Source organism: Meriones unguiculatus, chromosome 4 (assembly GCF_030254825.1).
Source record: "Meriones unguiculatus strain TT.TT164.6M chromosome 4, Bangor_MerUng_6.1, whole genome shotgun sequence".
NCBI lineage: Eukaryota > Metazoa > Chordata > Mammalia > Rodentia > Muridae > Meriones > Meriones unguiculatus.
Window position 1 is genome coordinate 127,989,179 of NC_083352.1, and position 21,626 is coordinate 128,010,804.

At 47.8% G+C, this 21,626-nt stretch overlaps 1 protein-coding gene across 5 annotated transcripts; it reads left to right on the top strand.

The window, feature by feature from the left end:
- Positions 1-1,748: 1,748 nt before the first annotated feature.
- Entpd6 (ectonucleoside triphosphate diphosphohydrolase 6) lies at positions 1,749-21,434 on the top strand. 5 transcript variants are annotated; one of them, XM_021663435.2, is made up of 14 exons: positions 1,749-1,849; positions 5,371-5,696; positions 7,932-8,008; positions 9,072-9,215; positions 10,467-10,542; positions 11,389-11,424; positions 12,325-12,413; positions 13,313-13,392; positions 13,706-13,770; positions 15,011-15,112; positions 16,550-16,687; positions 18,502-18,558; positions 20,063-20,175; positions 20,379-21,434. In XM_021663435.2, the coding sequence occupies exons 2-14, from the start codon at positions 5,405-5,407 to the stop codon at positions 20,475-20,477; spliced, it is 1,368 nt and encodes a 455-aa protein (XP_021519110.1). In that variant the 5' UTR covers positions 1,749-1,849; positions 5,371-5,404; the 3' UTR covers positions 20,478-21,434. The 5 variants fall into 5 exon arrangements, 3 of the variants coding, with proteins under 3 accessions (XP_021519110.1, XP_021519109.1, XP_021519112.1); XM_021663434.2 differs by having other exon boundaries at positions 1,761-1,931; XM_021663437.2 differs by lacking the exon at positions 15,011-15,112 and having other exon boundaries at positions 1,761-1,931.
- The last annotated feature ends 192 nt before the right edge of the window (positions 21,435-21,626 follow it).

The window sequence follows — 21,626 nt, forward strand, 5'->3', positions numbered from 1 at the left end:
CCTTCTTGTCTCAAATGTTAACCTTCTTAGGGGACTGCATTGTTCCATGACAACAGAGAACTTGGCTGCAGTTGCTTCTGAAAAAGTTAACCTTATCTCCTTCAACTTCCAGGATGTGCTGGCTTGCACAAGCACTAAAAATAATAGAAAAGAGATGGCAGTCATCCAGGAGACTCTTTACTATTATTAGAATGTTGATGTCATAAGGAGGCTCAGGTTGTAGTCTCCATGTATGAGAATTTTAGGTGCTGGGCAAGCATTATGGCTCAGGACAGATAACATCTTAGTGACATCTTTGCTATGCTTCAGTAGCAAAACAGGATGAACCAATAAACAAGCTAACAAATAATGATGGGTGTGTTATACTATGAAGGAAACACACAAAGAATGATAGAGAATAACTAGGAAAGGTCACTGTAAATGAAACTGCCTGAGAAGGTGGAATTATGTTATCTTAAGGGTGAGAAAATATCCACAAAAGGGAATACCTGATAATAGCTTTCCAATAGCAGTGAGTAAAAAGCCTTTGCAAAACTAAGACAAATTCTAGAGTGAGGACATATGGTGAAAACAGAGGAGGTGATAAAAGATGCGAAGGACACTGACAGAAGCAGTGTTCTTCTGTCAAAATTCAAAGTGCTAGAAAATTAAGTCAAAACTGTGAAGCGCAGTTTTTCTACTACTGGTTAGCAAAGAACCGAAAGTTTGGAAGGACTCCGCTGGTGACGATGTGGGGAACCCACGCTTTCACACATTATTTGTAAGAGTGTTAATTAGTACAATGACTAAAGAGAAAATCCAGCCATATTTATGGAGTTGTTTTCAAAGGGCATATCGTTTGTCATAGGCAATCCACTACTAAGACTCCTACAGCACATCCACAGTGGGTAGCAATGTTGTGTTGCTTGGGATGCTGTAGTGATATCTACAACAATAACAACAACAAACGGGGGATGGGGACATATTTTAAGATCCGCCAAATAAGAGACTATAGAGAATACTGTTGTAATCAAATCTCAGGGGTTTGGTTAGCAAGACAAGGCAAGGTCTAATCAGCTGCTCGCGTGACCATTTGCAGTGGTTTCGTGGGACTGCTTGCAATTGCCAACCCTGCTTTCACACAGTCTCCCTGCACTCTGTGGCCAGCATCCACCTGCTCACTCCCAGTCTTGACCATCAGAATCCTTGCTCCTGGGCTTTCCCAGCCAACAGATATGTAAGTGCTCAAGGACTAGGACCAATGCCCTCCCCCCAATGGACAGATGTCATCACGTGGGCAGACATAAAAGGAGCCCTGGTCTGGGGACATACATTTGGGATCTCGCTGCAGTTAGGAGCTGGCAACCTTATGGCTTCTAGGAAGATATCAGAATATATGGCCAAGGATAAAGGAGGCTTGACGACACCGCATCTCTATCGTGAATGTGTATCTTATCGTTTTCCCTTAAAAGAGGAAGCAACTCCGGTGTGGAGAGACCCAGGAGGAAAGCCTACAGAAAAGGACAAGGTTAGGATGAGACTGAAGTATCTCCTAGGCCAGTTAAGACAAGGCTCCGTTCCGCCAAGCCCCGAGGACTTATCAGAAGATGACAAGCTCGAATCAATTTCCAGCTCCCGAGCCCTCTATCCGCAGAAAGAAAAACAAACAAAAACGAACACATACAGCCACCCAGGAAGGGCATCTGGCTACTGCGCCTGCGTAGCTGTCAAGCGCCACAGCGCACGCGCAGTTATTCCGCCCCGCCCATTCGGTGACGCAAAGCACACGTAGGAGGGGACAGCTTCTCAGGATCTGCAGAGTCGAGTCCCAGGCGTTGAGGCTGTGTTGACGCGCACCCGGGCTGCAAAGGTGGGCGTTCTTGGGTGTGTGGTTGCTCTCTGCCTCCGGGTACGCCACTACCTCCCCCGAGGGCCCGAGCGCGCCGGGCAGGGTAAGCGGGGCCAGCGGAGTGTGCCTAGTGGGGATAACTGACTGTGGTGGGTCTCTACGCGCGCGAGTGACGGGCTTCCCCGTGGTGCTGGTCCAAGTGCCTGGCACCTCCCTTGGCCAGGAGAAAGCTCCTGAGGGAGGCCTCAGGCTCACTTGCGCACCCGGTCCCCTCCCCTCGCTGTCTTTCTGCCCCGGCTGCGTAGCCCTAGAGCGTCCGCACTACACTGTAGTACTCGTGCGGTGTTGTGAGCTACGCTGTAGGCCAAGCGGCAGGGGTCGCTGCCCACTGCCCTGTGGCATCCATTCATTCGGCCGGCCTGGGCTGACCCGCCCCCGCAGAACCAGGCCTAGACCCCTCCCATCCCTCGCTGCACAGTCCTGGTGGGAAGCTCAGGAAACAGGGGAAACCCCGTGTTCCCATTGTGCTGAAGGTGGGAACGGTAGTCACCAGGAAGAGCTCGCCGGGGTCGGGGTGATTCTGCCCAAATTGGTGTGTGACTACAGGTGCTTCGGGGTAAGGGAAGGACAGGTCCTGATGTAGACACCCAGGATGTGGAAGGGCAGAGAATCAGTGGGAACCGGCTTTTAATTTTAAGAGCAGCTGGAATTAATTGGGTAGTTTTGAGATTACATTGCTGAGTAGGTCACAGTGGACACAGCCCTTCACACTGAGAGTCTTATCCAAAGGATCAGTCACCTGGAAATACTAGGCCTTTTATATCTCTGCAGACACTTGTACCCCACAGTCATGTGTGGTGAGCCACATTTCCTACATCACAGGGTTTTCAGCAAAGTCTCAGCCACAGTAGGAAAATCTCAGACACCCTGAAAGGAGATTCCCTAGGGAGAGGTAGATGAATATGATTACAGGGCTCTCCTGGGGCCACTGCAGAGCCATGAATAGTATTGAGGGGAGGTTTCCTTGTTCTTGTTACCAGTGTATTAATGTAGTCCTTGAAAAAGTGCAGCAAGCATAAAGGTACATCTAAAAATTGGTTTCCCCACCCCATCTCCCCCTGCCCCGGAGGAGTGTAGACTAATATGCCTTGTATCTGAGTCCCTCCTGGAGCTCCTGGACAGACCCTGAGTGTGGCATAGCTCTTTGTATACTTGGGTCTGGAAAAACCTACCAGCCCACTCAACCATGGTGCCCTGCAAAAGAAATCAGGTGGTGGGCTTCACAGGGTTGTTGCTGTATGGATTTTTTTTTTCCTCTCACAACTACCAGAAGAAATAAGTGATGCTTTGCTAGTGTGCTTTATTTTTTGGATACATATTTAGCATGTGCAGCACTCCTTTGCAGTCATGGCTTGGTTCCTGTACTTTAATGCAAACCTGAAAAAAACTGGCAGTTGTCAGTTTAAATCAGATCCAGCCTCCCCACCTTCCCTTCTAACACCACGCTGACATTCTCCTCTGACTCCAGTCTCTACCTGGCAGGTGCACCTCTCCAAGCCACCCCTGTTTGCCTCTACATGCTGCTTCCTGTTCCACCTCCTGCTCATTCCCCACTTGACTTTACCTCAGACTTCCTTTTTTTTTTTTTAACTCTGTTCTGTAAAGTTCAAACTAAGGTTGAGTTGTTTTTCTCAGTGAACTCTTTGGGAGTCTAACACCACTGGCAGTTAGACATAGCTAGAGAAAAGTGATTGTTCCTTCTGCAAGCACCTTAGCTGTGGACAAACACGTCAGCCCAACAATAAAGTTGATGTTTGGAGTTGGGTCTCTGAGACATGGAGGTGCCCATGGACCAGTTCTGTCTGGTTCTGGTCCTGTTCCTCCTGGATATGGTGTTCCATTTGGGTTGTTAATATCGTTCTGAGCTTGCTGATGTGTAAACACAATGATTGTAGTATGTCTGAGAATTTATACAAGTGTCATCAGGTTGTCTGAAGTAGAATCTTGTATTTACAGGTTGAGTGCAGGGCGCTCAGAGCACACGAAAAAGATGTTCATGGGGAAGGCAGTGGCAGTAGAATTTTAGCAGAGGCTTTTCGATGAGGTCAGAATTGGACAAATTGGCCCAGCTGATGGCTGAGCATTTTGGGAATGGGTAATAGCTTGTGCATTAAGGGCCTGGGACAGGCAAGAGAAGGCGCTGCATTCTTGTAACGCTTGGGCAAGGATAAAAGGTTGGGAATTAGTCAGGCAGATGATGGGTGAGGCGTGATCTTGAGAGCAGTGGCTAGCTCTCAAGTGCAGTGGGACCAAGTGGGGCCCAAAGAAAGGCAGGAGCTGGGGACTGGCAAGCAAGGCTTACTCCTTGGCATCTGCCAAGAAAACCTTTCTGAGCTCTACATTTGGTGGGAAATGGAGATTTTTTCTTCTTCTTTTTTTGCCCCGGTTTGGGCCTCTTCCCTGGGCCTGGGGCTCAGAGGCAGTATTTATGTAACCTGAGTTGTTTGTCTAAGGGTATTTGAGTATGGCCAGAGATGAAACCAAGGAAGGCCTGCTCTGTGTATAGTGTCATTCCACTTCTCTTTCCTCCAAACCACCCTAGGTTTGTGAACCTAGGATGGGTTCACAGGCCCTGTCTGGAAGTACTGTTACTTCCCACAAGCAAGCAGCCACAGGGTCCTTCTGCCCACAGTTGTCCCTGGTTCCCAGTTCATGCATCCTCTGCCCCTCTGTGAAGCTTGTCTTCAGCTTACGTTCTCTGTGGCTATTCTTGAGCAAATGGAATTTCCCATTTGTATCGTAAGTCATGTGATGGTCTTTCCTGAACAGCCACCTTGCAGAGGAGGGCCTTGGTGGAACGAGTCTGCCCTAGTCACACACTGCTGCCAGCAGGACACAAGTCCTACTTGTAGCCTATACCACCAACCCTCCTGCTTTCCCAGGATTAGCTGCTGCATTTCCATAACTGACAAGAGTGAGGACTGAAAAGACCAATACACATCCCTTGAGGACAGGAGAAGCCTTGAGATGCAGACCCCTCACTTGTCATCTTTTTGAGACCAGGAGTATATATATCCAGGGTGATAATACTCACCTCAACTCCAATCACTGAAAAGGCTGAGGCAAGTTCAATGTTTTACACTTGTCTCAGGTTCACTGTAGTCGTACTAATGGCCAGTTTTAAGACCTTGAGAAAGTAAATTGCTGAAAGTACAATCTGAATAGGAGTGTAAGTAAAGATTTGAAGAATGAGTGGGTCATGAGGATCCAGGCGGTCACCTGGAATGGTCTGGGGACACTGGCTCTTTGATACCAGCAGCAGCATATTCCAGCATATCTTGTTTGGAAGGTAAACGTGTTCTTAACTCTAGGCTCTGGACCATCCCGTCTAAAATCATCAAGAAAATCAAATGAAGCCTTTGACTCCTGGGAGAGGGGACAGACCAGTATTGAGTTTCATACTTTGTCCCCAGACCTGGGAACTTCTGACATACAATGTAGGCTACAGTCTAATGTGATTTAACTAATTCTCCTCCCTTCAGCCAGCAGCGGCGACAGTCCTCATCAGACTGAGAGATGAGAAAAATACCAAACCATGGGACTCTGCGGATGACGAAGGTGGCATACCCCCTCGGACTATGTGTGGGCCTGTTCATCTATGTCGCCTATATCAAGTGGCATCGAGCCTCTGCTGCCCAGGCCTTCTTCACCATTGCTGGGGCTGCCTCGGGGGCACGGTGGACCCAGCAGGCCTTCAGCGCCCCAGGCTCCGCTACACATAATCATGAGGTCTTCTATGGGATCATGTTCGATGCTGGGAGCACTGGCACCCGCATCCATGTCTTCCAGTTTGCCCGGCCACCTGGAGGTATCTGTCTGACAGTGAACCATTGTGGGCACAGACACTGATCTGCCTTCTCCCTTCTCAGGGCAAGGCTCTTAAGAACTCCTTACTTTGGAAGACAGTGTGGGCTTGAGTGCCTGCTCTAGACTAACCTGGAAGCCTTTAACTTGAAATTATTTAGGCACTGGGGCAAAGCTCAGTGGTAGAACATATGTAAAGCCCTGGGTGTGAGCACAGACCACTTGAAAAGAAAAAGCATAGTTACTAAGAAACCCATCTCAGTGGACAGAAAGCCCATGCCTCTAAATCTTCCAGAAGCCCAAGGCTCTTCTTAACACTAATTCAGTAGTCACTACCATTGAAAGGCAGCAAAACCTTAGAGAGCATTCAGTAGCCTGGCCCCTCCCTGTGTCCACAGCAGGCCTTGTGGATGAACCTGTGATTTGTGCTATGTCATGTTGATGTGGGAGCTCTCAAGGCAGGAATCAACTCCAGACTCAGGCTCATGGAAGCCAGGACCCAGACAGGTCTGAATAATCTTGCAAGAACTGATGCTGTGGGATCTAAGAGCTTAGCATGGCACTAAGAAGTGATCTGGACCTCAGGCCCTTCCAGCTTTGCTTCCCTGGAGTGGGGACATTAGACAGAAGATGGGTGCTTCTCTCTAGGACCCCTTGGCTGCCTGGGTCTTTACTCAGCTCCCATGCCTGTTGCCCTAAAATCTGCCGCCTTTGTGCATCTGACCTTCAGCCGGTCGGCTTTCTATCCCTCTGCCTTCTTTGCTCCAGTCCCATATCCAGGTCCCTAGTGGCCAGACACTGTCCTGGCATTGGCTTTCTGTCAGCATGAGACCCCCTCCCCCCCAAACTTCTCTCCAAAGCTATAGTAGCCTGTTTTACTTGCTTTTGATTTAACTATTTTTATGTGTTTGGGCCAGAACTTTGCTTTAAAAGAAAAAAATAAAAACTATATTGAGGACAATTTAGATTAAAAAGTCTACATCTGTTAACAGTTAAACTAGATGTGGTACATGCCTTTAATTCCAGCATTGGGAGGCAGAGGCAGACAGATCTCTGTGAGCCAGAGGTCAGCGTGGTCTACAGAGTGAGTTCCAGGATAGCAGGGTTACATAGACCCTGTCTGGAAAACAACAATATTAATAATCTAGCAGTTAATTCTTGCTTACGCAGCAGCATAAATGATGCTCTGGCCTATTGTAAGTTTGTCCCATTTGTGCTTTGATACTTTTATACTTATTGTAGTAGCTAAACATTTAGATGCCAGATCTACTTACCCATCTTCAAAATCGGTTTTGAAACGAAATGTAACAGGGGTGATTGGACGGATTGCTCAGTGGTAAAACACTTTTCTAGCATGTCTGAGACCCTGAATTGATTTCTAGCACCAATTTTTTAAAAATAAATTAAATTTAAGGTAGTACTAACCATAATCCAGTGTTTGTCTTTAGAGAGAATTGCTTTTTGGTTCCTCAGTCTTCATATATACATACTCATATTTTGGACTAGTGTCTGTGGCCACAGGATGCCTCTGGACATATCTCTTGTTGCGATGTAGTCCATTCCTTCTAACATCAACCACTCAACTCCTTTTTTTTTTAATGACTTATTTAACTTTATCTGCATTAGTGTAAAGGCATGAGATCCCTTGGAATTGGTGTTACAAACAGTTTTGAGCTGTCATGTGGGTGCTGGGAATTGAACCCGTGTCCTTTGGAGGAGCAGATGGTGCTCTTAACCACTGAGCCATATCTCTAGCCCCAACACTCAACTTCTTAAGAAGGGGGAAAAAAAAAACTTCAGAAGCTTGTTCAAGGCCCATATGAGGATAGCCTGTCATAGTTATGGACATGATTTTTATTTTACAGTTTAAGATCATTTATCTTATTAAATCATCAAGAATTATCTTAAAATTTAAGTAACTTACCCTCAATAAAGTTGGGGTTTGAGTTGTGTGTTTGCTTTTTCCAGTTTTGGAATCAATTCCAGGGCTTCTAGCATGCTAGGCAAGCACAGTCACCCCAGCCTGCCTTCACACACACACACACACGCACACACAGACAGTAGAGGAAAGCTCATACGAACTTTAGGTCATTTAGCTGAACTAGATTGCAGAATTTAAACAAAAAATCTCTCTTGATTGGTCAGGCCTTTGCTGGTAACATCAGCTAGTGTCTGTTGTTTATATTCATACTCTGTGTATATATTCATATTTACATCTTTTAAAAATGTTTCCCTTTAGAAACTCCCACCTTGACCCATGAAACCTTCAAAGCACTGAAGCCTGGGCTTTCTGCTTATGCTGATGATGTTGAAAAGGTAACCATCTTCTTAAGTCTGTTTATCCTCCCAATGTCCTCTAACTGACTTAGTAGCCAGCTCCTTTTGAGCTGGATCAGTTGGCTATCTTCCGAGAGAAAGGTGTCTTCCTGGCTGGTACTGCCTTGAGTATGTATGCTGTGCTCCAGAGGATAGAGAGGTAGAGAGAAGTGCTGGGCTCACCCACCAGTGTGCTGTGCGTCATGAGGCCCTCTCTTTACGCAGTTCAGAAGCTCACATCCGCAAACACAGAAGCATTACTTGGGGGGGCTAGAGAGATGGCTCAGTGGTTAAGAGCACTGACTGATCTTCCAGATTACCCAGGTTTAATCTCCAGCACCTACATAGCAGCTTACTACCACCTGTAACTCCAGTCCCGGGAAATCCAGGGCTTCTTCTGGCCTCGGTGGGCACTGCACACATGTGGTGCACAGACATGCATTCAGGCAAAACACTCATACTAGTAATAAAATGAAAAAGGAAGATAACTTTAGCTTGTGTCAGGTTGATGCAGATTAGCTAGCACAGGTGGTAACAGGCCAGAGCATAAGTCTTGCTCAGAAAATATGGACGTTACTCTAAAAGGAGGTACAGTCCTGTGGCTCTTGACCTGTTTTGACCTGCCAACATTCTCTGCCAAAGACTGTCCTCTATGTTATGACCCCTTGTGTTCTCACAAATAGCCAGTGCTGCTGATTTTGAAAATTAGAGAGAGGGTCAAAATTAGAGCTGGGTAAGTGCATAAGACCACTGGCTTGAGATGCCTGGTGACCTGAATTCAAATTCCAGAACCCACATAAGAAATCCACTGTGGCGAGTCAGCTAGCCTGTATAAGGCATGAATCAGCAGAAACAAGAGACCCTGCCTACACAGGAGGAAGGTGGGAACTTACTCCTGGAAGTTGTCCGCTGGTCTCTCCATATGAATGTATGCATGTGCCCACACACACATCCCCCAAATTTAAATTTTAAATTCGACAATATGTTTACTATACATTTTAAAAGGTGGTGGTAATGAGGGAATGTGTGAAACAGCCCTGCTTTGCTTTCTTAACGTCCACAGAGTGCCCAGGGGGTCCAGGAGCTTCTGAATGTTGCTAAGCAACATATTCCATATGACTTCTGGAAGGCCACCCCTCTGGTCCTCAAGGCCACAGCTGGTTTGCGCCTACTGCCAGGAGAAAAGGCTCAGAAGTTGCTGCAAAAGGTAAGCTTAGCCATTTCCCTGACCGGAGGGTGGCTCAGGATCACTAAAAACTGCTAACCCTGCTGGGCATGATGGTGCATACCTGTCACTCTGCACCTGGGTAGCAGAGCAAGAGGATCTCAAGCCTGGGGCCAGTCTGAGCCATAGAGTGAGACACTGTCTCAGGACAGAATAGCCACTGACCTTCCAGCTAGTGTCAAGCAGCCAGGACACAGAAGAGAAAACCCTTGGAATGTTCATGGTATCACCATCAGGGATCTTTTTAAGAAATTTAACAAAACACCTTTGTTTTAAAATTGTGTTGTGCTTCTGAAGGGAGCCTCCAGGTGTGTGAGCTGAGCTGGCATCTTAGCTTGAGCTCAGATGTGACTGCCCAAGAGATCCTCAGCCTCTTCCACAGTTCCAGTGCTTCTTGGGGAGCCTTCTGTCCCCAGACAGCTGCATGTACTGGGGCTACATCCTTATCCCAAGAATGCATTCCTGATTTTCTTCCCATCCATCAAGTTTGGGAAGGTATAGTCTTCTCCCTCAACTTCTAGGCTCTTCTTATACTGTTTACCTGCAAGATGGTGGCACAGTACACCTTCTTAGGCTACAAGAGGTGGGGTGGGGTGACCAGGTATACCAAAGTCTCTATGTCCTGAGACTCCTTAGAAAATGGAGAAAAATATACCCAATTGCCCACACCTTTGCCTCCCTATGCCAGACTCTGATGGCCTATACCCCTGGATCAGTGCCCCCACCTACATATACACAGACCATATGAGGGAGGGCTTAAGCCTCTTGTTTTTTATGTTCCAACCAAAGCCAGGTGATGTTTGAGGACCCAGCAGGCTCAGTGTATGCCAACTCTCTTTAGGCCATCTTTTCTCTCAGAGCTCTGCTATCCCCAGCAGTTACAGACAAGGTACCTAGAGTGGAATGTTCTTTAGCTATCCTAGGGATATCAGTCAAGGACACCTCTACAGAGGATTGCAGAAGCTTGAAACAGTGTAAGCGTTGCCTCTCAGAACACTGCAGAAGCCTCAGTGTTCTGTCACAGTCAGCTGAACATGCAGTGCCCTTGGAAGCCTCTGATCTTGCTTCTGAAGAATGAGTACATCCTTCCTACCCTGTCTAGGGTGGAGGGTAAGCTACTGTGTAGACCAAGCTGACCTCAAACTACAGCTCTCCCATCTCAGCCCCCTAAGTTCTGGGAATACAAATGTACAGCTCAATGCCAGGCTAAGAAGTCTTTCTCTTTGCATTTAGGTGAAGGAGGTGTTCAAGGCATCCCCCTTCCTTGTAGGAGATGACTGTGTTTCCATCATGAATGGCACAGATGAAGGTAGAGTAGACAAATGGGCATCTCGTCAATACATGTCCTGGTCAGACAAATGACTCCGCCACTGCTGCTGTTACATGAACTCCAGGCTTGAGGGCACTGTAACTAGCCTAAGTCATGGTCTTGTTCACAATTTTGTTGTTAGAGAAAGGTTCTTACCTTGACCAGCACCAAGCCTGGTACAGATGAAGCCTTTGAAAACATCGTGTTTTGGGTTTTAAGGACGTTTAAAGAAGGTTAGTTGCTTCTAACTGCTGGGAACATTGGTTATATAGGTCGTTCTGAAACATATGCTTGAGGTTCTTCCCTGGTTGGTGATTTTTAAATATGACTTTAAGATTGAGTATGTCTGGAGGACAAAGGAACATTGAATTCTTTTCCTGCCACCTTCAAAAGTGAAAGCTAGTGACAAAATCCTGGAGGAGCCACGGCATTTGGTAATGTGTTCTAGATTTTTAGTGTGTGCCCAAAGCCCCTGGGCATTAAGTGAATGGTGCTACTCTCTGAAAGCTGGGAATGGCAAGCAGTGCCCACCAGGCCCCTGAGATCTGGAAATAGGTAGCAGCCCTATGTGTCAATAGTTAAAATGGGATCTGTAGAGGCGGCTGAGCTGTTAAGAGCACTTACTACTCTTGGGGAAGACCCCAGTTCGGTTCCCAGTTCCCACACGGTGGCTCATAACCATCCGTAACCAGTTCCAGGGCGCTCCAACCCCTCTTTTGGTATCCATGGGCACCAGGCACATATGAAGTCCATAGACATAATGTAAGCAAAACACCCATACACAGAAAGTACATTTTTTTAATTTTTTTTTTAAGAAATTAAAATACCTGTGTCATTCTATTACAGGTGTTTCAGCATGGATCACTGTCAACTTCCTGACAGGTGCGTGCCTACCAGCTGGAAAAGGCTAATGGCTGACCATCCTAGGAAAGGAGTGCCTACCATGCTTCCTGCAGCACAGAGGGCCCCATTACCATAAACACTCACACTCAGTGTTGCTGCCTTGGAGGCAGACTGGGGTGGCAGCATGTCCAGACAGGTCAGGCCGAGTGAGCCCATATGTGTGTGTTCCTAGTGCCTTACTACCCTTGCTTTTCTCTCAGCACAGCCCTAGCCCAACATCCAGTAGAGCTTTGATCTGTAGTTTGTTTCTGAGAGAAGCAGTGAATAAACTTAAGTCAGGTCTTAAAATATTGGCTATGATGTGAGTGCTGATCACCTCTGCCAGAAACTTCTGCCCTTGAAAACAGTTGTAAAGAGACACTTTCAGATTGTTCTCAGTGTGGCCCCTTTACTGGAGAAGGGCAGTGTGTCTGTTTGTAGAAAGAAAACAGGGTTTTTCTAGTAGGTCTCATGGATATAAGGGCATAAAGACACTGGTGGATGGGCTGGGGATCTCTACCTCAGATGCTGTGGGAGGACAGAGTTTGAGGCAGGGCTAGTCAAAAAGCATGCCTTGCAGGGAGCCTTTGCAGAATAGCAAAGAAGTCAGTGTTTCCTTGGGAGGTGAGGCTGGCCTTACTAGAGATATTGATAGCAGTGTAAGTGGTTTTTTTTTTTGTTGTTGTTGTTTTTTAATGGTCAGTGTCATCCTGTCATTCACACCAAAGCCACAACTGACAGAGCCATGGCTCTTGGATACTTTTTAGTTGCAATTTTTAAAGTAGTTTCAGATTCCCCCTCCCACCTCTCCATCCCTGGCAGTTTCTGACCTCTCTTGATTGTCCTGGTGTCCTCATATCCTTGCTAACATGACAGCATTATGTCTTAACTGTGATGCAGGCAGTCTCAAAACCCCAGGAAGCAGCAGTGTGGGCATGCTGGATTTGGGCGGAGGATCCACTCAGATCACCTTCCTCCCACGTGTCGAGGTAACCAGCCCTGCCTGCCTCACCAGGTGTGTGCATCATAGTCAGGGAGCTGCAGCCACCCAGAGGAGGCCCCTCAGAGAAGGCCTTTTGGCCACTGGAAGGCACTCCACCCTGCTGAGTTCTCTCACAGACAACTTCCGAGATTTTTCACTCTACCCACTAAAAATCAAAATAGAAAGCTGCTCTTCCATGAGGTGAAGTCAAATGATGCCTAGGAAGTGTTGAGCAAGAGACTGGACATCTCTCACCTCCACAGAGTTCCGAGAGCAGGAGCAGACAATGTGGCTCATAGGTGGGAGGGAAATCAGCCTTCTGTGAGATAAATGTTCTAAAAGAGATTTTAAAAAAATGTGTTTAATGCCATCTGCTCTTTTAAATACCTCTTTTTTCACCCACACCATTTATTAACAATCACACCTTGTTTCCAGTGGAATAGAGTGAGATAGATGCTTATCTGGTCTGATTGGACTATATGTGTCAGGAGGGGCTAGATGCAGCTGGGTTGGTGCTATACATCTGTAATCCCAGCACTGGGGAGGCTGAAGTTGGAGGATTAGGAGTTCAAAGCTAGCCTGCCCAAGGTAACAGGACCTTGTCTCAATACCATTACTAATAATAATCTGAGGATGTTGCTTCCTGGCTGAGTTCTCTAGTAGCCCTGCTTTGAGCCCAAATATGGAAAGAAAATCAGAAAAAAGCTTCTCCTAATGGGAAACACACTGGATGGTTTTTGGTTTTTGTTTTTTGTTTTTGTTTTTTTTTTAATTGCTTGCTCCTCTTTGATTTGTAGATTTAGTGAAAAGCTCACTAAGTGTCCTTGTTCCTCCAATCAATTCAGGGAGGAGGGCACGGTCTTCTGGAAAGACCTCAGGCAACAGTAGCTCCATGTTCCTCCTCAGGGTACCCTGCAGGCCTCCCCACCTGGCCACCTGACGGCGCTGCAGATGTTTAACAGGACTTACAAGCTGTATTCTTACAGGTGGGTTTGCTCACTCCTGGTGCACCTTCCATTGCTGCCTTATGGTAGGACCTTGGGGGAGGCTTGGAAAAGACTTAAGAGGTGAGGCTCCTGCTGGCCACATGGGCACTCCATGAAAACATGGGCTCTGCCTCTGTCACTGCCATGTGCACAGCTTCTATAAGTGCTCATGGCAGGTTCTTGGTTCAATTACATAATGTTTCAGCTATAGTTAAAGGCTCACAGAAGAAGCAGGAAAGAAAGCCTTTCTTATTCACATGGAACCCAGGCACGTTTATATGTGGCCCAGCCTCACCAGGATTTGTTTCCGCAGCTACCTGGGGCTGGGACTGATGTCGGCACGACTGGCTATCTTGGGTGGTGTGGAGGGGAAACCTGGTGAGTAGAACACTTGCTCTAGGCTCTGCTCCTCTTTTCAGTGCCTCTTCTTCTCGTCGTCCTCCTCCTCCTCCTCTTACTTCTTCACCCCTACACAGCAGCGTGTCAGCTGTTGGCACCCAGCCAGCCTGGGTGGGATGGACCCAGATCTTGTCACAGGTGCTAAGATAGACTATGGGATGACATGTTTTACCTTTGGTCATTTTTTTAAGTTATCATTCTTAAAAGACACACTAGGAGGTTGGTAGAGCCACAGTGTTTAAGAGCTCTGGCTGCTCTTCTATAGGACCCAGGTTCTATTGCCAGCACCCACATGGCAGCTCACAACTGTCTGTAACTCCAGTCCCAGGTGATCTGACACCCTCTTCTAGCCCCTGCAGATATTGCACACACATATTACACCCATGTACATAAAATAAAGGGAAAATTTTTTATTTAAAAAAAAAGATACTAGGGAAATAATTTCTGAACCATTTCACCTGCGTTTGGAATCACCTTGTGCGTCAACTTTCTGTCACTTGACAGTGATTGAGACAGATGACTCTTAAAGAGTTTGTCTGGCTTATGGTTTTGGAGTTGTATGTTCATGGTCATTTATGTTGCCTTTGGGGCTGTGGTGAATCAGGACATCATGGTGGGAGCATGTGGTAGAGGCAGCTATTCATCTGTTGGCAGCAGGAGGCAAAGGAGGAAAGGCCCCAGTATTCCTTCAAGGAAATGCCCTGGTGACCTAACTTCCTCCCCTAGGCTCCACCTACTAAAGGTTTCACCCCATCTCAGTGGTGGTAAAGGCTGGGAGTACACCTTCAGCACATAGCTTCTGGGCCTAGTTCATGCTGTACTCCAGACTCGCTCTGTAGCATGGCAACACCCAGTGGCACCTGTCCTTGGCTTCCCACCAGCCTGTGAGTTACCCAGCCTCAGCCATCTGTGAAAGTGGGTTGCAGCAGTCTCCTCCAAATAGTGATAACTGATGAAATAGCACTTGCTTGGCCCAGTGTCTAGAACTCCAGGTGCCTAGGCGATGTGGGATGCCCCATCTCATCAGGGCCACAGTCATGTTGACAGGGCAGGGCTTTTCTCCAGCTGACCCCGACTGTCCTGGGAGACAGGTCTCGTTGCGCCCCAGCACCCTCTTACAACCTACAGCATCCTGTCAGTCCCCTCCCCAGTATTTTAAGCTCTGTTTAATGGACACAGCACTGTTTTCTTCTTCCCTTCATGGTCATCTCTATTTCAGCTGATGATGACAAGGGACTAGTCAGCCCCTGTCTGTCTCCCCGGTTCAGAGGAGAGTGGGAACATGCCGAGGTCACCTATAGAATTTCAGGACAGAAGGCAGGTAGGTGGCATTGCTGGTCAGGCTCATGAGGATTAATGATAGTCTGCTTCCCCTGTTATTTTCCAAATACCTCTAATATGAGACACCAACACAGACAGACTGTACCTTCCCCTAGAGTGCAGGCAACCAAGAGCTCTGGCAAGACTGTGAAGGCTTTTGTCAAGAGCTGGGGCCTCTGGTTACTTCCCTCTGCAGGGTCACTGCACAAAGTCTCCTTGTCTGTCACCAAACATTTCTCTTCAAAGGGCCCAGTTTCCCAACAAACCTCTAGTGAGGAAGGAACTAGCTGCCATGGGACCTGAGAAAAATGGCCATATTTGGGCTTCTGGCCCAGAAGCTCAGCTCTGGCCAATTCTGTGCAGAGAGAAATAAAAGCTGCTTCCTGCCAACAGTCCAGGACACACAGCCCCCACCACCATGTCCTGGTCTGTGTTACTCTGAGTCCTTTGAATTTCTTCTAGGAGAAATACTGAGCTATTGTTCCCAGGCTGGACACAAGGCAGCATATCTTCCTTTGGTTATACGGTCAGTCTGTTCAGCTGTCAGTTGTATACATGAAAGACCAGCTCTTGTCACCAGCTTGGCAACTCAGCAAGACAGCATCTGGGCTCCAGTGGAGGAGTTAGATGGTGAAATGTGGGAAGCGGGCCTTGAAGCAAAAATGAACTGGGGTGGGTGAGGTCTGGAAGATAGTGGTGTTAACCAAGAAGGCTCATGCATGGCTTTTGAGCCAAGATGTGAAGAGAGATGATCAAGCTGCCCAGATCTATAACCATGTTTTGGTCAAGAAGCAGAACCTGCAACCACTGGAGCCTTAGTGAATAAGGTGGTAGTGTGGCTGTCTAACCAAGGTCAGAGAAAGGAAATGGAGGCTGAGGGCCCATGGGGGTCACTGGGAAGGATAGGAGGACTGGCTGAAGCCAGCCCGAGGCAGGATCATTAGTCATGGGATGACCATGGCACTTGAGTGATTTCCGGAAGCCAGGCTTTTTGCCATCCAGGTATATGGCCTGGCAGATGGCTCATACCTGCTTCCTGGTCTGTGAGATAGGGAAGGTGCAGATTGTGCATAAGTCGAAGGTCCACGCAAGCTGCTGGGTTGACAAGTATGGACTGAGAATACCTATACCCTAAGTGTGAAGGACCTCACAGGGCCAGGCACACACCATACAGTGTCTAGCTATAGCATCCCCTTGGTGAGGCCTACACATACTCCAGCCCCTTCATGCTTGAGGACCAAGGACAGCAGTGCCTTGACTTATGAAAGGCCTATGCAGTCCCTGGCCTAGGGTGGGGTCCCAGGGACTGCTGGTCCTACTTAACTCTGCCATCCAGGTTAGGATCTTAGATCTCTGAAGAGGGCCTCCTGGGAGCTCTGTGGCCTACGTGCCTCAGGCTTGCTAACTTTGGCTGTGGGCTTTCTCTTGCCTTTTGTAGTGGGCCTCTATGAGCTGTGTGCCAGCAGAGTGTCTGAAGTCCTCCGAAATAAAGTGCACAGGACAGAAGAGGCACAGCATGTGGACTTCTACGCGTTCTCCTACTACTATGACCTTGCGGCCAGCTTTGGCCTTATAGGTAATGGCCAGGCCAGTCTGGGCAGGGGACCGATGATAGCCAGTAGTGTCTTTGTTGGTCTGGGTGAAGTGAGTGGGCTTAGGAGGCAATGTGATAGACAGGCAGAAAATGATAAGCCTCCTTTCATAGTTAGTTCCTTTGAGGCAGTTAGTAAAATGGAAGTTATCTAATACAGATCCTATTAAATGGTAGGGCTTGCTCTGCACTCGCTCACTGTCTTACTGTCTGGCCTTGCCCTGTAGCCTCAGCTCAGGAGCCACTTGGGATGGTTAGCCACATGCTGTCTTTCTGAGGAAGAGGTTAGACCTGCAATGAGGGGCTCACCTTGTCTAAAGAGCCAGGCAGGGTAGAGTGTGAACCAGTGGAATTTTCTGAGGCTGACAGTGGCCAGACTGTGAAAGGGGTGCAAAGCTACCTTGGTAGTTTTAAAAAAAGTTTTCTTTCTTTTAAAAAATATTTTTAATTTAGATTCTATATCAATATCCATGTAGACAGAAATATTTAAGTGTTTTGCCTGTAAGTGTTTATGTGTACCACATGCATCCTGGCCTATGGAGGCCAGAAGAGGGCATTGGATCTCCTGGAACTGGAGTTAAAGATGGTTGTGAGCAGCTGCATGGATCCTGGGAATCAAATCCTCTGCAAGAGCAACAATCAGTCTAAACCTCTGTAAACTATCTCCCCAGCACCCAAAATCAGAGTTGTTTAAATCAATATCCTTCTCATTCTCTCTCTCTTTCTCTTTCTCGTTTGTGTGTGTGTGTGTGTGTGTGTGTGTGTGTGTGTGTGCGCGTGTGTGCGTGTGTGTGTGTTATTTGCATGTATTTGTGTGTACTGCATGTTTGCCTGGCCTATGGCCAGAAGAGGACATTGGAGCCCCTGGAACTGGAGCTATAGATGGTTGTGAGCCACCATATGGGTGCTAGGGATCAAACCCTGGTCCTCTGCTCTTAACTACAGTTAAGCCAGTGCCCTTAACTGCTGAGAGAACTCTCTAGGCCCCAAAACACTTTTCTTTAAAAAAAAAAAAAAATCAAGATTATAAGAATGCATTAGCTGAGATAAGGACAAGTATGCTAGTTTATATTCCTGGGAGCAGGAGACTCCCATAGCATCTATTCTGGCTCCAAGGTGGGTACAGAAAGTGGCCAGAGAGGGGTGAATTATTAAGGCAGAGGCAATGCATGATCCCATTGCCCATTGTGGTCACACTGGACCTTGAAAGAACTTAGACTACCCGTGACAGTGACACTTAGTAACACAGTGAGTCCCTGAAGCCAGAGGCAGCTCATCCAGAGTCCAGAGAAACTTCCTTCCTCCCACACTCCCCTTTCCTAATGGCAGCACAGTGTCCTTCCCAACTCTGAGCTCGCTTTTCTACTCTATTTCTACTGTTGCTAGTTTTAAGCATTTGCTTTTTCTTGGGGGCCAAGAGATGCTGGTGAAGATGCTGGGGACATTGCAGAGTTGGGAATAAGGTGATCCTCCTTAGCCCCCTGTCCTGAGTGGTCCTGGCAGAGGTAGGACTACTGAGCTGCATCTCCTCTGATACTCCTCTAACTTAGGGTTAGCTCTGCAGAGCATATGCCCAGTATATGTGAGGCCCAGGACTGCAAAAAAGAAACATAGAACCAGTGAGTGTGGGCAGCTCCCTGGAGTCAGGAGAGGAGGGCTTATTTAAAAAAGCCCACAGCTGCAGGTTTGTGTGCTGTGGAGCACCTGGTATGGGGGTCTTAGGCGCCAGCCTTGGGTATCAGTGGCTTCACATACTTCTACCATGTTCCTACTGACTGGGTGTCTGTCTTCTCCAACAGATGCTGAGAAGGGAGGCAGCCTTGTAGTTGGAGACTTTGAGATTGCAGCCAAGTATGGTGAGTGGTGTTGTAATTGTCACAGTGACAGACCAAGGGATATTGGAGCAGAAACCCCATATGCTTGTGATGGGCACAAGGCCCAGAATTTCTGAGTTTAGTGCCTTATTCTCTAGTGGAGAGTGCTGAGAAGTGTGTAAGAGCACAGTTCAGAGTGTACTATGGTCACGACCCAAGGCTGAAACCCCAGATAGTACCTTCTGGTGGGAGGTAACCTCATGTGAAAGGCCATAGTCCCAGTGCCTGCCCTTCCTCTCCTCATGCCCTTTCTGCAACTGTTCTGGGTCACACACCCCTAGCACTCAGGACTGAATGTCATGTCCACATTCAGCTTCTCTGGTTGCAGCTCCCAGTTTGCAGTTCAGAACAGTTAAGCTTTGTACATTTCTCTATAGGGAGTTTTCTTCTCCCTCCTCCCTCCCTCCCCTGCCAAAACTGTGGTGCTCTTATGCTTTCATATCACTTCTTGGCTTTTCCCTGGACTTTGGTTGTCAAGGTGGATTTGCCTCTCTCTCAGGAGTAGATACCGTGGAAGTATAAAAATGGTTTAAGAGTGTTTGCTGCATAAACATGAGGATCTGAATTCAGATCCCCCAAACCCTCATAAAAAGTTGAGTGTGGTTGCCTATGCTTGCAAAGCCCAGGCTATGGGGGAGAAGACAGGAGGATCACTGGGGCTTGTTGGCCACCAGCCGCACTCCAGGTTCAGATCAGAGACCTTGTCTCAAGGGAATAAAGTAACAGTAATATAACAAGATACCAGATTTTCTCTGTCCTCTGTGCTCACACAAGGGCACACAGACAAGCATAGACTTAGAATCAGCTTTAGTGTCATTATCAAGCCTTAGAAAGGCTGGATTCGGGCTGGAGAGATGGCTCAGAGGTTAAGAGCACTGGCTGTTCTTCCAAAGGTCCTGAGTTCAATTCCCAGCAACTCTGTGGTGGCTCCTAACCATCTATAATGAGATCTGGTGCCCTCTTCTGGCGTGCAGGCACACATGTAGGCAGAGCCCTATATAAACAATAAATAAATAAATCTTAGGAAAGAAAAGCTAGATTCTAGATTCTAGGTATGTTGACACCTAGGAAGTGTCAAGGGTCTCTGATACAGAAATGTAGCTGGGGGTAGGGTTCCACTGTTACCCAAGGTAAAATATTCAAATCTCTCTTGATCCTGGCATCCAGGCCTAGCAGAGGTAGAGGTAGAGATCTGGCCTCTTGGCCTGCTGCCAGTAGGGTGACTCCACTGCAATTTGACAGTAAATCTGAAGTGAAAAACACTGGGCAGTGGTGGCACACACCTTTAACACTTAGGAGGCAGAGTGAGTTCTAGGACATCCAGGGCTTTGCAGAGAAACCCTCAAAGAAACAAATAATAATAACTTTAAAAAAAAATAAAAGCATGAAGAGGAAGATGGGTACTCAAAGCAGGTGGGATCAGGGTTGCCCCGCCCCCAACAAGAGATTGTCTAGAACATGACTGGGGAATGGGCCTCTCTCCTAGTGTGCCGCACCCTGGAGATACAGCCACCAAGTAGCCCCTTTGCCTGCATGGACCTCACCTACATCAGCCTTCTGCTCCGAGAATTTGGTTTTCCCAGGGACAAGGTGCTGAAGGTAAGCATTGCATCTTGGGTGGGGCGCTGGAAACTGTTGACCCTACTGTTTGCATTTTTATCTCCTGTTCCTATCTCTGCTTTCAAGAGACAGCCCAAAGCTGTGCCTAGCTTCCTCAGCCACTGCCTTCCTCCACAGATGCCACCCAGTCTCTGCAATTCAGGTCCATGACCTTCTCTTCTCCTTTCCTTTGTCTTTTCAAGCTGGCTCGGAAAATTGACAATGTTGAAACCAGCTGGGCTCTGGGGGCTATTTTTCATTACATCGACTCCCTGAAGAGACAGAAGATTCCTGCCTTGTAGCAGCCAACCCCTAGTCCTCACCATAGCCAGAATTCCAAGGCTCCCAACTCCATGGACGGACCTAGTGTCCTGGAAGTGACATCATCCTTGAGGAGCTTGCACCTGGCTGAGACCCTCCTGTGTGCTGCAGTGTCATCTCCTGCAGATTTGCCTGGGATGTGGCCCATGTACTAGCCCTGCCACATCACTGGGGCAGGGCCAGGGTTGGAATGCTGCCTGGCCTGAGGCTGGCTCCCTGCCTTGCCTCCAAGTGGTCAGGGAGCTAGGTGGCGCCAAGGCACATGCTGAGGCAGAGATACAGCCCTGTTCTTACCCATCCATCTGCAGGATTATGGCTGCTTTTATGTGTGTCCGTGACGTGAGTCTTGTTCGGTCTCCCAGCCCCTGTTCCCTCATGAGCCAGGCCTCTATCTCTGTCTTCCCAGAGTTGTGGGAGATGAAGTAGGCTGGCCCAGACACAGTGCAAACTTGAGGAGAGCACATCTTGAGTGTGTCCATCTCCTCCTCAGGATAGACATGTGAAGTTACCTGGAGGTTTGCTGTCCCATCTTTGGATGGCATAGCATTAAGTGATGTGCAGACACTGAGTAGGAAGAACGTGGGACAGTGCCTCTTTACAGACCTGGTGTTCTAGCTTTGCAGAGCACATGGGTGTGAGTAGAGCTACAAGAATATGCAGGGCTGTGTGCTCAGGTACGACCCTGTGAGCTGTGAGTGCTTTATGTAAAAACTGAGCCCCTTTTCTGGACACAACTGTCTCCCAGCGAATGTATTGCTGCTATGAGCCACTCCCAGACCAGCGGGGCAGATCAGAAAGCTCAGCCCTGAAACCACACTGCCCCCTATCCCACCTTGTTTACTCAGCTGCAGTTGGCTTCCCCATGGTCCCCTCAATGAATGTACAGTCCGTAGAATAAGCTGAGCCACCATTTCTGAATAAAGGTTTACAAGGGTTTCTCTCTTTTGCCTCCTGAGTGAACACCCAGCATTTGAAACCTGGGACAGTACGTGGTAGCAGAAACCCAGCAGTAGTGACAGCAAGCCACCCAGAGCCCTGGGCTGTTTCAGGGTCTGGAAGCTCCCTGTCCCAGCTCACTCTTCAGTTTTTCCTCTCCTGCGACATGGCTGACAGTTTGGCTAGGGAGTGCT

Coding starts and splice junctions, on each gene's coding strand:
- Entpd6 (XM_021663435.2), top strand. CDS start 5,405: ATGAGAAAAATACCAAACCATGGGACTCTGCGGATGACGAAGGTGGCA. Junction 10,543..11,388: donor CATGAATGGCACAGATGAAG/GTAGAGTAGACA, acceptor ATTCTATTACAG/GTGTTTCAGCATGGATCACT. Junction 20,176..20,378: donor CCAGGGACAAGGTGCTGAAG/GTAAGCATTGCA, acceptor TGTCTTTTCAAG/CTGGCTCGGAAAATTGACAA.